The sequence below is a fragment of the Phocoena sinus genome, chromosome 8 (genome assembly GCF_008692025.1).
Source record: "Phocoena sinus isolate mPhoSin1 chromosome 8, mPhoSin1.pri, whole genome shotgun sequence".
Taxonomy (NCBI): Eukaryota; Metazoa; Chordata; class Mammalia; order Artiodactyla; family Phocoenidae; genus Phocoena; species Phocoena sinus.
The window spans coordinates 70,319,318-70,335,814 of NC_045770.1; the positions used below are offsets into that span (position 1 = coordinate 70,319,318).

General features: G+C 35.3%; 1 protein-coding gene across 7 annotated transcripts in view; it reads right to left on the reverse strand.

Moving 5' to 3' along the window:
- Nucleotides 1-16,497, reverse strand: part of SOX6 (SRY-box transcription factor 6) — a 624,715-nt gene that overhangs the window by 119,385 nt on the left and 488,833 nt on the right. For 6 of the 7 annotated variants that reach the window (XM_032641113.1, XM_032641114.1, XM_032641112.1 and 3 more), the window contains one exon: nucleotides 3,943-4,022. In XM_032641113.1, coding sequence (XP_032497004.1) covers nucleotides 3,943-4,022 — 80 coding nt within the window. Of the gene's footprint in view, nucleotides 1-2,337; nucleotides 2,461-3,942; nucleotides 4,023-16,497 lie in introns of all 7 variants that reach the window. The other variant, XM_032641108.1, reaches the window with a different exon arrangement.

Here is a 16,497-nt window from a genome sequence, read left to right on the forward strand (position 1 = left end):
GTGTGTGTGGAGGTGGTGGTGGTATATATGTGTTATGGTCTTTCTTCCTAAGAATCTCTGATTAGAAATAAAACCTATTAACATAATTGTAATGCTTAGTATCCACAATTTATCATGATCCTATTTATCATGATCCTATCCACAGTTGACACAGCTGTGACATTTAGCTTGTCAAAGGAATGGAGAAAACCCTGGCTAGAAAAGAAAGTAGACTTTAAAATCAATAAAGCAAGATATTATTAAATTTTCTCTCTACTTTTGCTCAAGATTTAAAATGTTAGTGTCTATAGCAGGTTAGATATGGGTGTCCACTGTGCAGTTCATGGGAGTCCCAATAAACATGCTATACTCATACCAGGATAGTTTGAGAAACCTGCCTTTCAAACCAGGTCAATCTTTTCTAAGCAAAGGTTTCCTGACATGCAAGGAAAGGTACAAAAAGTGGAAGCTAGAGAACAGAGCAAGAATAAAAAAACAACAAAAAAACCCAGGAAACTCTCAAACCACCCCAAACTTACACTGCAAAGCTATGAGGGCCCCCTGCCTTACCAGATTCTGTATTTAGTCTCATTAAAGTGGCAGGCATGTGGCATATGTTGTGCTCCTAGATCCGCATTGCTACAGCACTACACGGATCTGGTACTCACATATATGACATCATGGTTTCCAGAAACCCAACAGAAGCCAGATTTGACAGCATCAGGGGTCTGTGATGGTGGGGGGAAGAGAAGTCAACCTAAGTGAAAATTAGTAAAAGAAGACACTGGGTAGAAAACTGGCTAGGGGGAGGTTGATGGGATAGAACTCAACACCTCAAGAGAAAATAAAAGTCAAGAGGAGAGGAAGTTTTTAATTTGAGCCAAGGCCACTTGCTTTTACATTCTTTCAAGCACTTAAAAATTTAACAAACTACCTGTCCTGAGTAAGTAAGCTTGCTAACTGTCATCACACAGAAAGGCTTGTTCTTAACGTCCAGTTATCTCACTGCTTGCCAATCCTAAGCACAGTAGATTTTTAGAACGTCCAGAAATATGGCATCTTCTCTACAGCCAAAAGAAAGCCTTAGAAAAGAAATCCCTTCTGGCTGTATAGAAGACAGCAGATATTCTAACAGTATATGCCTTGTCATGTCTGGGTGGAAACCCCCTATATACTGCTTATAATCAAAGGGAAAGGGAAAGGAAGAAGGCAAGCAACAAGGTCTGAACTCTTCCTTAGGCTACTTCCAAGGTGTCCTTTGATCTTGTCCTCTTCCTTCTTCTTAGAAGTGAGCTTTCTCTATCATTTTCCAAAAATGCAGATTTAAAAGCAACAGAGAAGATAATGTCAAAGGGACACTTTATTGATCACATAGTAGTTGATATGTATAGACAGGCAGAGCCAATAGGAGCTGAATATACAACTTTGTTAGATGTAATTGTTTTCTTCTTTTTAAACTGGGTTTACCATCCTAGGTTAGAACATAAATGTAGTATTAGATCTAACCCAGAAAGTTAAAGTGTATTTCAGTGTGAGATAACCTGTCTCCTTTTTTTGTGACTCAACAGATAGCTAGCAACCCTCCAGCATCTGATAGTACCCCGAGAGGTACTCCAATGATATAGGAGAGGAATTAAGCATGATAATGGAGAGAGGAGGACTGGGTCCCTATAGGAGAAAGGGGTTTGGTTTTCAAAAGAGCCGTATGAGCCATCCTCTCCCATGTAGTAAGAATATCCCACAACAAAGAGCTTTATTGAAAGTTACATATGAAGGAGCTACTATAGTAGTTTACGTCAGGCCCAGGCACCCAACCTCACTTCAGCCAGAGAAAACTAAATTTGAAAACCTGAATTTGGTAGAGTTAGAAATCCTGGATAATAACTCTGACTCCAAGAATATTTCGTAACCTTGGTTATTAAATAACCTGACCTCTCTGAACCTCCATTGTTTTGTCTGTGAAAGCAGAATTATGTTTTATCAACTCCACAGGGTTGTTACATGGTCAAATGAGTTTTTTTTTCTTTTAATGTTTAAGTGTTTTTTAACTACTATACAGCATTATACATTAAAAAAAAAGAGTAAGGGAAATAAAGATGGTTTTGAAAGCACTCATAATGTAAAGAATTTGCTTAAATATATAGCAATAAACAATGTATTTCAGAGGCGCTGGTCTGGGGTTTGCCTTTTCCTCTGAAAGAAAAAGGAGCAAAAATGAGCCTCCTTAGGAATGAGAAAAAGGGAAAGATTATGTTTTAGTGTTTAGGTTGAGTGTTTGCTACTTTTTTAAAAAAGCCTAGAATATGACTGAACAATCCAGTCCCCCACCCAATGAAGCACCAATGGAAGTATTCATACCTCAATCTGTTTGTGGTTGTAAGAGTGGCCACCACCATGTTCAAAGGTGTCCAAACTCCTGCCAAAACGGTCACTTAGGCCCTTTAGCCTTGGGTTAATTTGTGGGTGGGAGACATGACCTTTCTGTTTAGTAGCATATTCAGAAAAAAAAAAAAAAAAAGACAAAACATACTGTCAGAACTCATGAAACAGAACACATATTTCTAAACCCAAGGTCTTGACCACACCAAAGAATAGAAAGTAGGTTTAGGACCCAGATACTCTCTTTCACAGAAACTTGATTATAGGATCAAACTGCTTTCTTATTTTTGCCTCTGACTCAAGAAGACATGCAATAGCATAGCTATGAAAAAAGGAGAAATAGATTAGATTGATTATGAGTGAGGTTTCTTTTTATATTTTTACCAACTGCAGTAAGTTCCCCTGTCAGTAGTAGAGAAGGTGAGGGTTTAGAAGAGAGGTAGGGTTGCTGCTTTCATTAGGCAAAATGTCTAGCTCTGCTAGGCAGTCCATAATGGACAACATCTTCAAGACTTTCTGGATGAGGCTTATGACAAAAACTTCTCAAAGTACTGCAAAAATTCTTTATTTGTAGACCCAGTTGAAGATACTCAAAATGATACTTTTTCACGGTAAAATATCTGTACATTTTTTACGTTCAAGTCATATGAGTAATAGCAAAGAAGAAACAAAAATGCCTAGTTAGATGCTATTCCCTAGACTATTTAAGAAAATTCAAAAAAAAAATCACAGTAAATTATAAGAATAAAAACTATATCCACTGTATTGAAATTCAAGTTACGATACATTTTCTAAATGTTCAAATACTGAAGGTTTAACCATTATTTTAATGATATTATCTTTTTGTTTTTGTTAAAATATACACTCATATTTAAAGTCAATTTCCCATTAAGATGGCAGTGCTAGAAGGGTATAAAGATTACTTAGTCCTATTGTTAACCCCCCCACCCCGCACCATTTTACTATGAAGAAGAGAAGGTGCAAGTGATTTTTTAATTTAGCTTCCAAAACACTTTCTCTCCAATTTTAGTTCCATAGGTAAAGAACACTAACCCAGAATTTGGTCAGACACCATGCCCAAACTTTTGACCTGGCATGAGGATGAGGACGAGAATACACATATTCAGGAGCAAAGTGTTCACATTTTCCAAATAGTTAAAGTAATTTGGTAATAACAACCCCCTATTCCATGAGCTGCAAGAAGGAAAATGTCCAACATTGTTTTCTGTTTTGATGCGTATGTGTAAAAGCTAATTGGACATGAATGGAGACGTGGACGAAGAATTGATAAGGAAAAAGCTTACATACCCAATAACAACCAGCCATAAAAAATTGTAAAACCATTAACTTACCTGATCGAGAACATACAGTACTGAGTCCTAATGTCATTTTTTCCTTTAAAAATATTGACACTGACAGTTTTCTCTTCTATTTGCAGTATGGTAAGTACATAAGGTGTTAATCCTTCTAGGCTATGCTTAAAAAATTATTTAATATCCAGGCCATTATTTAGCATACAGCTGGTTAGCAGTTTTCCACTAAAGTACTGGCTCGGATCACACATTTTTTTCTTCTGGCACTCACCTGGAGCTGTAAAGGGCTGAGTCCAGAAGCAGCAGCAGCTGCCATTGTTGATGGAATGAACTGTACAGGGTAGTTATCACCTGTCGGAAAGAACAATGCATACAGGTTTAGACAATGAACAGGGAATCACAGCAGACAAGTACAAACATGGTCCTTGGATTGCCGGAGCTTTACAACATTGCTCTAAGCCCAAACATCTGCAGAAACAAAAGGCTTAGTTGGGCACAGACTTGCACTGCTGCCTTGGAACTTTTTGTTAACAGATAGCTGGTAGGCAAACTGGCAAAACATGAATGTGATGTTAAAAAAATTAAATGTGCAATTCAAGCATGTTCACTCCATTACAAATCTTGTAATACATCATTTTTTTAAGAGTAAAAAAATATCTTAAAGCCAGGCTGACATTCAGTTCACTGAGAAAGCATTAAGGCTTTTACATTAAAACAACAAAACGTTTTGCCTTGGTAGGCAAGGCAGAGTATTACAGTCCAAAAAAGATTAAGAATTACTGACTGTCCATAACCCTAATGTTTATTTTATTAAAAATAGAGGAAAAAAATTAAATGCAACCTCTTTAATTTGATAGCGGTAAGAGAGAAGCTAATCTTATCTGCCAACATTCTATGAAATGCCTGGTATCCCAAACAGAGTGGAAACTATGTTTTTCTGCACTAACTTCCGGTGGAACCCAGTACAGAATCATGCACACACACTAGGCACTCATCACTTATTCTCTGATGATGATTTGGTTAAATAAACACACATTTTACATGTGATATCTGCATTAAATGTCTGGTCGAGATTGAGCATGGTTTAGCAGAGATCAATGCTACATCTTAATGTGTTTCTGGCTCCAGACCACTCCTAAACAGGGGGGCTGAAGCACCTTCTGTGACCTAAGATCATAGGCTGTATGAAGCGAACAACCTGAAGAACCAAGAGAAAGTGATGAGGAATGTATTGTGATAGTGGCAATTGAAATCAAAATTAATACTTATGGATAAATTATACAATATCAGTGATTTCATGGAGTATCACTTTGACTTCAGCTACTTATTTAAAGTCAGTGTTATGTACTGTCTCTAGGCTATATTTTAATAGGCTGTTCCTCCACACATTTTTTGACATTTACAATAATCATGCTGTTTTGCATGAACTTTTCCACACTAAAAGCTGAATATAATAATGAAAAGTATAGAAAGAATCACAGTAATAAAGGTAGTCAACTAGAAAGCAATAAAACCCCTTTTTTTCTGCGTGGACACTAATACCTGGAGCCTTCCTGGTGCCCCTGGTTCGTTGGAACTCATCCTGTTTGCCACATGAAGTTCCACTCAGCTGGCCCAACGTAAATGTTAAGTTGCTTTCACTTTTAACAAATTGTAAGCTTCTAATCTACACAGTCTCTTTGCATCATATCCATAATACCTCATCAGACCATTGAGCACAGTGTGCGCTTGTACACAGTCCAGTAACAATTGGCTTCTGATTGCATATGGAGCGCTGCTACAATGCATTCACTAACACTATACTGTGCTAGTCTCCTATGGAGTAATGTTCAAAATATCTGATCTTGTTTTTCCCCTTCCATGAGGTTGATTTTGGTTTGCAGTGCTACATGAGCTTTTTAAAAAAGATAACTAGGCCAAATTATTTTTTATGGTAAATGACTGCTGCTTTATGCTTAAATAATTCTACTGATCCTCTTGATATTTAAACTAAATTATCTGAAGAAAGAATATCCTAATCTAAGTCAAACAGTATTTCTTTGGTGACATCTTATCAGGTTAAAAAAATCACAAAACGATGCTGAATTAATGATGCTTCAAAAATAGAGAAAAAAAAAATCACCATTCCAACCATCAACATGGGCTGCCTCTCAGAACATTTTAGAGCTGTTCTTTCTTTAAATATCATGCATTATTCATACTAACTCTAAACCATAACCCTCCTCCCTGTAAGTTTAATACCAGTTGTTTTATTTGTACTAAAACATTTTTCATGTCAAACATATTTTAAAAAATCAAACTCTAAAAGAATTCCCTGGGGCACTCCTTTTTTCATAGCTGTCATGCTTCTATGCTATGAAATAGCTGATTTTTTTTTTTATAGTTTTTGGCTTGCCAGTTAATTTATTACCATCTCTACCACACCCTGTAGTACTCTCCAGTTCACCTGCTGGCTACAAACAGCTTTCTTTCCACTGCTGACAAGCATATTTTTAAAATGTTTTTAACCTTTCTGCTGGTTTGAATCTGTATATCTGAATATAATCTTTGGAAAGCTATGTCTCCAGAACATATTGTATCAATACCAAAAGTAAAAATGAATACATTAGAGCAACTGAGTATATCACAGGGAATGATCAGAAGAGAGAGAAAAAGGAAAAGGCCAGAGAGGGAGAAGTAAGGGTGAAGAAGAGGGGGGTTAAAAGTAGAAGAGAAGATTTAAGAGGGAGAGGGATTTAGAGTACTGTGAAGTTTAATTCTTTTAAAAAGTTACAAGCTTCCCCCCCCCTCCCCCTCGCCTTTAATTGTCTCTGTGTAAGAGTCGATCAAGAAAAAGTTCTCAGTGGCTGACTTGGCAAGGAATCAGTCAACATGTTGTAGCAATTTTTTTCAAATTTGTCTCTGGATTTGAAATGCTTGCGTGAGGACCCATTCTCTTTAAATCTGTACAAAAGAAGATGAAGCCTGTTGAAACAGGTTGGTTTTAGGCACTACTGTAATCTGGCCCTTGCTACCTCTAGTATAAGTAGACAACCTCCAAATGCCAATTTGGGAAATAATGTCCATTACATAAATCCATCTTTCCAGGCTTCTAGGTTTTCCAACTGATTATTTTTATCTGGAGCTTACAGAGCAAATATGAAACAGGAGTTACAGCCTATAGGACATTTGCCTGACATTAGTTTCACTTGCCACAATAACCAACATTGCTTTGGGATCAAAGCAGCTCCACAGCAAGAGTCCCTGAATGACAGGAAGTATATTTTCTAATTTTCAGGGAAACCAAAAGGAAGCCGAAACTTATTAAGACTTAAACACAGGAAAAGGAGGAGCTTGTATCATGAACCTAGGACCCATTAGACTAAGACTACCTCCTGCTAGAATACTCCTAGTTTGTGTAATTCGGATACAAACTTCACTTTTATTAAAAAGTCAAAAATCCCATGGGTAAAATTCTGTCCATTTACTTTGATTCCTCAGAAAGACGAGGGACTGGGATGGTTGCAGTCTTCTGAGATACTAACTTCAGATATTAACCTATTTAGAGAGTTTGGGAGGAGTAGAGAAGAAAAATACGTTGAACTAGGAGACAGGACTCAAAGATTCTTCAGTTACTGGCTCAAAGTCTCATACCTTATTTTCCACCCTCCAAAACAGAAGAAAGATATACTACACATCCCTCATCTCACAGATCATTGTCTGGTCGTATCACAGGATGATGGTAAGTTATTTGAGTTGCCAGATAACTCATAGATACACCCCACTTTTATGAGCTATTATCATTTTTGCTACAATATGGAAATATTTCAATTACAGCCAACAGTATAGACTTGGACATGCCACATTGCATCTTGCCTGGATGCATGTATTCAGAATAGCAAAATATTATAACTTCTCTGTATTCTGAGGGAATTCCATAATCAATCTGAATTTATCTTTGTGAGACAGCACACTGCAGCAGAAGTTAGTAGGCAGTGAGTGACACATTTAGAATCTTAAAAAGAAAACAAAATCTTTAATTTGTTCTGAGAACAATTGGAGAAAAAAATTGCCATGGATCATAGTATATATTGCTGAGATCACCATGCTCTTATTTCTCCTGCTAAACTTCTCCTCTATTCATCAAAGAATAGACCAATGTTGAGAAGAGTCTTGATCTCAAGACTTTTTCTGAGCATCTGCATTGTTTTTCATACCTTTAAAGAAGCTAAGAATCAAGGATCAATCTTAATTTCTTTACTTATTTCATAGATGCATCCAAACTCTTGGCTAATCATATGAAAATCATGGGATTTGTCACAATAGCAATTAAATAAGTGAGTATGGACAAAATGATATACATGTATCCCCATTACAAGAAATTAACTTAAAATAACAACTTAAAGTTCATGACTTAGTAACTCACCAATGATATAGCCTCCATATATGAAGAAGGGCACAGTTAAAATAATCTCAATCACCATAAAACTAGGTTAGTTTATACAGGTGAGCATATATAGTTCCTTCTTGGACCTCACCACTCTTATTTAAAAAGGGGAGTACTAACCTGAAGAACCTCAGAAATGCTTTGATTTCAAGTAGATGGATTTAATTAATAAAGTATTCCAGCAATAGTGGTACATGCCTCTGTTTTAAATAGTCAAGAAGAGCTAGAAATGGCTAGCTTCACAAGATGTCATCTAGATAATCCCATACATATAAATCACATTTTTTATACACACACACTCACAAAAGCTAGACTTTTCTTCATATCTTACACACTTAGATCATGCCTGCAAGAGTATAAAATGTCAAATATTCAGAATTTCAGTCTGAATTCTACCTCCACTAATTTCTAGATGTGAAAGTTTGGAAAGAGTTAATTTACTTCTTTGACTTTTAGTTTCTTTTTTTCTTTTAACAAAATATAGATAATGCCACTTATATCTTAGAGTTGTTATAAAAATTAAATGAGAATATATATGTATATTCATATACATGTATACATATACATTTATATATATAGATATCAGCAAATAAATGGTGCTCAATAAATGCTAACTGAAACAAAGGAATTAAAAAGAAGTATTAGGTAGCAACTGTACATCAGCAAATTAGACAATCTAGAAGAAATGGACAAATTGCTTGAAACATACAAATTATGTAAACTGTCTCAAGGAGAAATAGATAATATAAACAAACCCATAACAAGAGATTGAATCAGTAATCAAAAACCTCCCAATAAAGAAAATTCCTGGACTGAATTTTTGGCTTCACCAATAAAGTCTACTGAATATTTAATAAAAATTAACACTAATCCTTACAAAATCTTCAAAAATATTGAAGAGGAAACACTTCCTAACTCTGAGGTAATGAGGCCAGTGTAAGCTTGATAACAAAGCCAGATAAAGACATCACAGGAAAAGAAAATTATAGACCAATATTCTGTATGAATATTAAAATCCTCAACAAAATATTAGCATATTGAATCCAACAGCATATCAAAAGGATTATTCACCATGACAAAGTAGGATTTATCCCAGGAATGCAAGGGTGGTTCAACATTAAAAATAAAAAATCAATGCAATACATAACATTAATAGAACAATGGGGGAAAAACCCACATGATTATCTCAATTGATGCAGAAAAGGCATTTGACAAAATCCAACATCTTTTCATGATAAAAATTCTCAGAAAAAACTAGGAATAGAGGGAAAGTCCATCAACATGATAAAGGGTATTTATGAAAAACCCACAGCTAACATCACACTCAGTGGTAAAAGACTGAAAGCTTTTCTACTAAGATCGGGGACAATTATACCCACTTTTACTGTTGCTATACAACACTGTCCTAGAAGTTTTAGTTAGTACAAGAAAGAAAGAAAGAAAGAAAGAAGAGAGAGAGGGAGGAAGGGAGGGAAGAAGGGAGGGAGGGGATAAGGAAGGAAGGGAGGAAGGGAGAAAGAAAGAGGCAAACAGGTAAAACTAGGTAAACAGGTAAAAATAGGTAAAACTATGTCTATTTGCATATGAAGTGGTCCTATATGTAGAAGATTCCAAAGAATTCATAAGAAAGCTACAAGAGCTAATAAATAAATTCAGCAGTTTCAGGGTAGAAGATTAACACACAAAAATCAACTGTGTTTCTATATACTAGCAATGAACAATCCAAAAGGAAGTTAAGAAAGCAATTCTACTTACAATAGCATCTAAAAGAATCAAATACTTAGGAATAAACTTAACTAAAGAGGCAAAGACTTGTACACTGAAAAACTATAAAACATTTCTGAAAGAAAATTTTAAAGATCTAAATAAATAGAAAGGCATCCATGTTCATAGACAGGAAGACTTCACATTGTTAAGATCAACAAAGCAATCTACAGACTCAGTGAAATCTCTACCAAAATTCCAACCATCTTTTTTTACAGAAATGGAAGCCAATCCTCAAATTTATATGGAATTGCATGGGGCCCCAATAGCCCAAACAATTTTGAAAAAGACAAATAAAGTTGGAAGACTCATACTTTCTGATTTCAAAATTTACTACAAAGTTAGAGTAATTAAAACAGTATGATACTGGCATAAGAACAGATATATAGACTAATGAAACAGAATAGAGAGCCCAGAAATAAACCCTTACATATAGTTAATTGATTTTTTACAAGGGTACCAAGACCATTCATTGGGGAAAAGACATCTTTTCAACAAATGGTGCTGGAAAAACTGATATCCACATGCAAAAGAATGAAGTTGGACCCTTAATTTATACCATATATAAAAATTAACTGGAATGGATCAAAGACCTAAACTTAAGTACTAAAACTATAAAACTCTTAGAAGAAAACATAGGAGTAAATCTTTGGATTTGGCAATGATTTCATGGATATGACAGCAAAAGCACAGGCAACAAAAGAAAAAATAGATAAATCAGACTTCATCAAAATTAAACAATTTTGTGCATCAAAGAATACTATCGAGTAAGTGAAAAGACGACCTACAAAATGAGAAAAAAAACTTGCAAGTCATATATTTGATACAGGATTAATATCTAGAATATATAAGAACTCCTGAAACTCAATAAATACAAAACAAACAACCCAATTCAAAAATAGGCAATGTACTTAGACATTTCCAAGGAAGATATACAAATTTCCAATAGTCACGTGAAAAGATGCTCAAAATCATTAATCATCAGGGAAATGAAAAACAAAACCACAGTGAGATACCACTTCACATCTACTAGGATGGCTATAATTTTTTTTAAAAAATGGAAAATAACAAGTATTGGTTAGGATATAAAGAAATTGCAACACTCTTGCATTACTGGTAGGAATGTAAAAGGTGCAGCCCGTATAGAAATCAGTTTGATGGTATCTCAAAGGGCTAAACATAGAACTACCACATGATACAACAATTCCATTCCTACGTGTATATCTAAAAGAACTGCAAGCAGGGACACAAACAGGTATTTGTATACCAATGTTCACAGCAGCATTATTCACAATAGCCAAAATGTGGAAACAACAGAAATATCCATCAACAGATGAATGGATAAACAAACAAATATATAGACGTAGACATATATATACAATGGGATATTATTCAGCCATAAAAAAGAATGGACTTTTGATACATACTACAATATGGATGGACCTTGAAAACATTATGCTTAGTGAAATAAGCCAGATGCAGAGGGACAAATATTGTATGATTCCATTTATATGAAGTACCTAGAATAGGCAAATTCATATAGAAAAATAGTAAAATAGAGGTTACTAGGGATTCAGGGTAGGAGGATAGGGAGAGTTATTGTTTAATGGCCACAGAGTTTTTGTTGGAGATGATTGAAAGTTTGTGGTACAGATAATGGTAATGGTTACAAAAAACTGCAAATGTATTAATATCACTGAGTTGTACATTGAAAAATGGTTAAAATAATAAATATTATTTTATGTATATTTTACCACAATTTTTTTCTTAAAGAAACAGCAGGTATACTAGTAAAATTGCTTTTGGTCATCAGGCAGAGAGACAATATATCTCAGTCAAAAGCTCGGTTTTGGGACCACATTTCTAATGGATAAGAATGCAGTTTAATGTAGTTAAATTTACTTAGTTTCATGGTCAGACTTTATCCCCAAACATAGCGTTTTAGAATTTTCAAATAACTTTCATACATTTTAACAAATTTAATCTTCACACCCATGCTGAGCAGCGGACAACTCATGACATATTTTTTTAGATGACAAAAATGAGAGGCTCAGCAAGGTTAAGTGATATGTTCAAGTAAGAATTAAATAAAATAATGTAAAATATTTAACACAGTGTTTGGCACAAAGTAATTATTCAATAAGCTTTAGCTGTTATCATATTATAAATAGTAAGTAAGTGTAGGAGTCATGAGCAGGCAGACATCCTACTCCTAGGATCTCCTGGGAAACTTTAAGGGTGCTACTCCAGCAGCAATCATTTTGAAAATCCCAACTACACGAAGTCCATGGGTCAGCTGCAACATCCCTGGCACACAAAGGATGCTATCCAGTGTTTTTATTTTACAGTCAATTCAATCACTCTGATATACACATTGGCAGCTACGAAAGAGGCTTAATCTTTTAGTTTTCTCAGTCATAGGTACTCAATTGTATTCATCTTACCCTGGATTGCTATATCTCTCAGCATCATGATGTGAAAGAGCAAAGCAACCAAACTTCTCTGGTTTATGTTCTGGGCCCTGATAAGTTCCTTTTTAGAAAGATGTCTCTAATTAGAGAACCAGTTTTTTTTTTTTTAAATAGGTGGGGTTTAATTAGGGATTACAGCTCAATAAAAGAATTGCAGCAGAGATTATTTTGATAGATGTTCCCCTGAAACTGTACAATCCCCGTCAGCAACATGCCTCCTCAGCAACTCACCGGAGTGGGAGAGCTTGCTTGGTGTTCACTACCCATGGGGGCCCTGAAATGTCCAGAATAATGGGTCAAATTATCTGAAGAGGAGAAGGTTGATAGCCCTAAATATATTTGTTTAGAATGTACTAATATGGATTCAGAAACAGTCAACTTTAACAGGAAAAATCAGCCCAAGGTGGTCCTTGCTTTCTGGAAATGAAGATAATTAGTCAATCAGTTGAAGGCACAAACACTATGGAATTGTTTCAGGTTATGGGAAGGTGAAAAAAGAGCAAAAAGAGAGCAATTTATTTTGTAATTCATTAAAAACCAATGTAGCACTTATTCTTCTTCTTGCTTAGGGGATCAAACTATAAAGTTACACCCCCATTTCAAGGCTTTTATATGTGACAACACTACTCCTCTAAAATTTCAGTCATTGTCTCACAAGTGAAATTATAGCTCAGTTTGGGGCAAAAAAGTTTTCCTTGTCCAGACACCATTCAAACAGTATTCTCCTTTCCCAGTTTCTGTGAATGACAAGAACATTGCATACACTGTCTCCTAAGTATGGAATGTCTCTCCCAGTAGCATATGAACATATAATTTTAATCCTTTTAAAGTATAATTTTTATATACAATAAAACCTGAATCAGCCAAAGTATCTAAGAATTTAGGGTTCTCGTTAATTCAGTTCTCTGACATAACTTAGGGGTCGCCAGATAATAACTTTTTTACCAGGCTTGCTCGTGATTAAAAATCATCGTACATGTCCAAATCCACTGCCCTGCCCTAAACAACAGGTTTTAGCCAACATAATCAAATCCAGCTTTGCTACCCCAAGACACTACTCTATGCTTCACAGATGCTGTTCAGCGGGGGTAACTCACTACTGCACAATATTGCCTCAATGTCTAGATTCCCCTTACTTACATACTGCAATCTCAGTGATACTGTGTGAGAAGACATTTTATAAAATGGTCCAAACTCACTGACTATATAACAATATCTTCCCCCATAAAAAACAGTATTATTCCCCCAGACCAAACAAATGAAGAGGAAATAGGCAGTCGACCTGAAAAAGAATTCAAAATAATGAAAGTAAAGATGATCCAAAATCTTGGAAATAGAATGGAGAAAATACAAGAGACGTTTAACAAAGAACTAGAAGAGAAAGAGAAAACAAACTAAAGAAAACAAACAATGATGAACAACACAATAAACGAAATTAAAGAGAAAACAAACAATGATGAACAACACAATAAACGAAATTAAAAATTCCCTAGAAGGAATCAATAGTAGAATAGCTGAGGCAGAAGAACGGATAAGTGACCTGGAAGATAAAATAATGGAAATAACTACCACAGAGAAGAATAAGGAAAAAAAAATGAAAACAACTGAGGACAGTCTCAGAGACCTCTGGGACAACATTAAATGCACCAACATTCGAATTATGGGGGTCCCCGAAGAAGAAGAGAAAAAAAAGGGACTGAGAAAATATTTGAAGACATCATAGTTGGAAACGTCCCTAATATGGGAAACAAAATAGTCAATCAAGTCCAGGAAGCACAGAGAGTCCCATACAGGATAAATCCAAGGAGAAACACACCAAGACACATACTAATCAAACTATCAAAAATTAAATACCAAGAAAAAATATTAAAAGCAGCAAGGGAAAAGCAACAAATAACATACAAGGGAATCCCCATAAGGTTACCAGCTGATCTTTCAGCAGAAACTCTGCAAGCCAGAAGGGAGTGGCAGGACATATTTAAAGTGATGAAAGGGAAAAACCTACAACCAAGGTTACTCTACCCAGCAAGGATCACATTCAGATTCAACTCAACGGAGAAATTAAAACCTTTACAGACAAGGAAAAGCTAAGAGAATTCAGCACCACCAAACCAGCTTTACAACAAATGCTAAAGGAACTTCTCTAGAGAAGCAGGAAGCACAAGAGAAGGAAAAGACCTACAATAACAAACCCCAAACAGTTAAGAACATGGTAATAGGAACATACATATCGATAATTACCTTAAATGTAAATGGATTAAATGCTCCAACCAAAAGACATAGACTGGCTGAATGGCTACAAAAACAAGACCCATATATATGCTGTCTACAAGAGACCCACTTCAGACCTAGGGACACATACAGACTGAAAGTTAGGGGGTGGAAAAAGATATTCCATGCAAATGGAAATCAAAAGAAAGCTGGAGTAGCCATTCTCATATCAGACAAAATAGACTTTAAAAAGAGACTATTACAAGAGACAAAGAAGGACACTACATAATGATCAAGGGATCAATCCAAGAAGAAGATAAAACAGTTGTAAATATTTATGCACCCAATATAGGAGCACCTCAGTACATAAGGAAAATGCTAAAAGCCATAAAAGGGGAAATTGACAGTAACACAATCATAGTAGGGGACTTTAACACCCCACTTTCACCAATTGACAGATCATCCAAGATGAAAATAAATAAGGAAACACAAGCTTTAAATGACACATTAAACAAGATGTACTTAATTGATATTTACAACACATTCCATCCAAAAACAACAGAATACACTCTCTTCTCAAGTGTTCATGGAACATTCTCCAGGATAGATCATATCTTGGGTCACAAATCAAGCCTCAATAAATTTAAGAAAACTGAAATCATTAAGTATCTTTTTCAACCACAGCACTATGAGACTAGATATCAATTACAGGAAAAAAACTGTAAAAAATACAAACATATGGAGGCTAAACAATGCACTACTTAATAACCAAGAGATCACTGAAGAAATCAAAGAGGAAATCAAAAATTACCTGGAAACAAATGACAATGAAAAGGGTTATGGGACGCAGAAAAACCAGTTCTAAGAGTGAAGTTTATAACAATACAATCCTACCTCAAGAAACAAGAAACATCTCAAATAAACAACCTAACCTTACACCTAAAGCAATTACAGAAAGAAGAACAAGAAAACCCCAAAGTTGGCAGAAGGAAAGAAATCATAAAGATCAGATCAGAAATAAATAAAAAAGAAATGAAGGAAACAACAGCAAAGCTCAATAAAACTAAAAGCTGGTTCTTTAAGAAGATTAACAAAGTTGATAAAACATTAGCCAGACTCATCAAGAAAAAAAGGAAGAAGACTCAAATCAACAGAATAAGAAATGAAAAAGGAGAAGTAACAACTGACACTGCAGAAATACAAAGGATCATGAGAGATTACTACAAGCAACTATATGCCAATAAAATGGAAAACCTGGAAGAAATGGACAAATTCTTAGAAAAGCACAACCTTCCGAGACTGAAGCAGGAAGAAATAGAAAATATAAACAGACCCATCACAAGCACTGAAATTGAGACTGTGATTAAAAATCTTCCAACAAACAAAAGCCCAGGACCAGATGGCTTCACAGGTGAATTCTATCAAACATTTAGAAAAGAGCTAACACCTATCCTTCTCAAACTCTTCCATAATATAGCAGAGGGAGGAACACTCCCAAACTCATTCTACAAGACCACCATCACCCTGATACCAAAACCAGACAAAGATCTCACCAAAAAGGAAACTACAGGCCAGTATCACTGATGAACATGGATGGAAAAATCCTCAACAAAATATTAGCAAACAGAATCCAACAGCACAATAAAATGATCATACACCATGATTAAGTGGGGTTTACCCCAGGAATGCAAGGATTCTTCAATATATGCAAATCAATCAATGTGATAAACCATATTAACAAATTGAAGGAGAAAAACCTTATGATCATCTCAATAGATGCAGAAAAAGCTTTCGACAAAATTCAACACGCATTTATGATAAAAACCCTCCTGAAAGTAGGCATGGAGGGAACTTACCTCAACATAATAAAGGCCGTATATGACAAACCCACAGCCAACATCATTATCAATGGTGAAAAACTGAAACCATTTCACTAAGATCAGGAACAAGACAA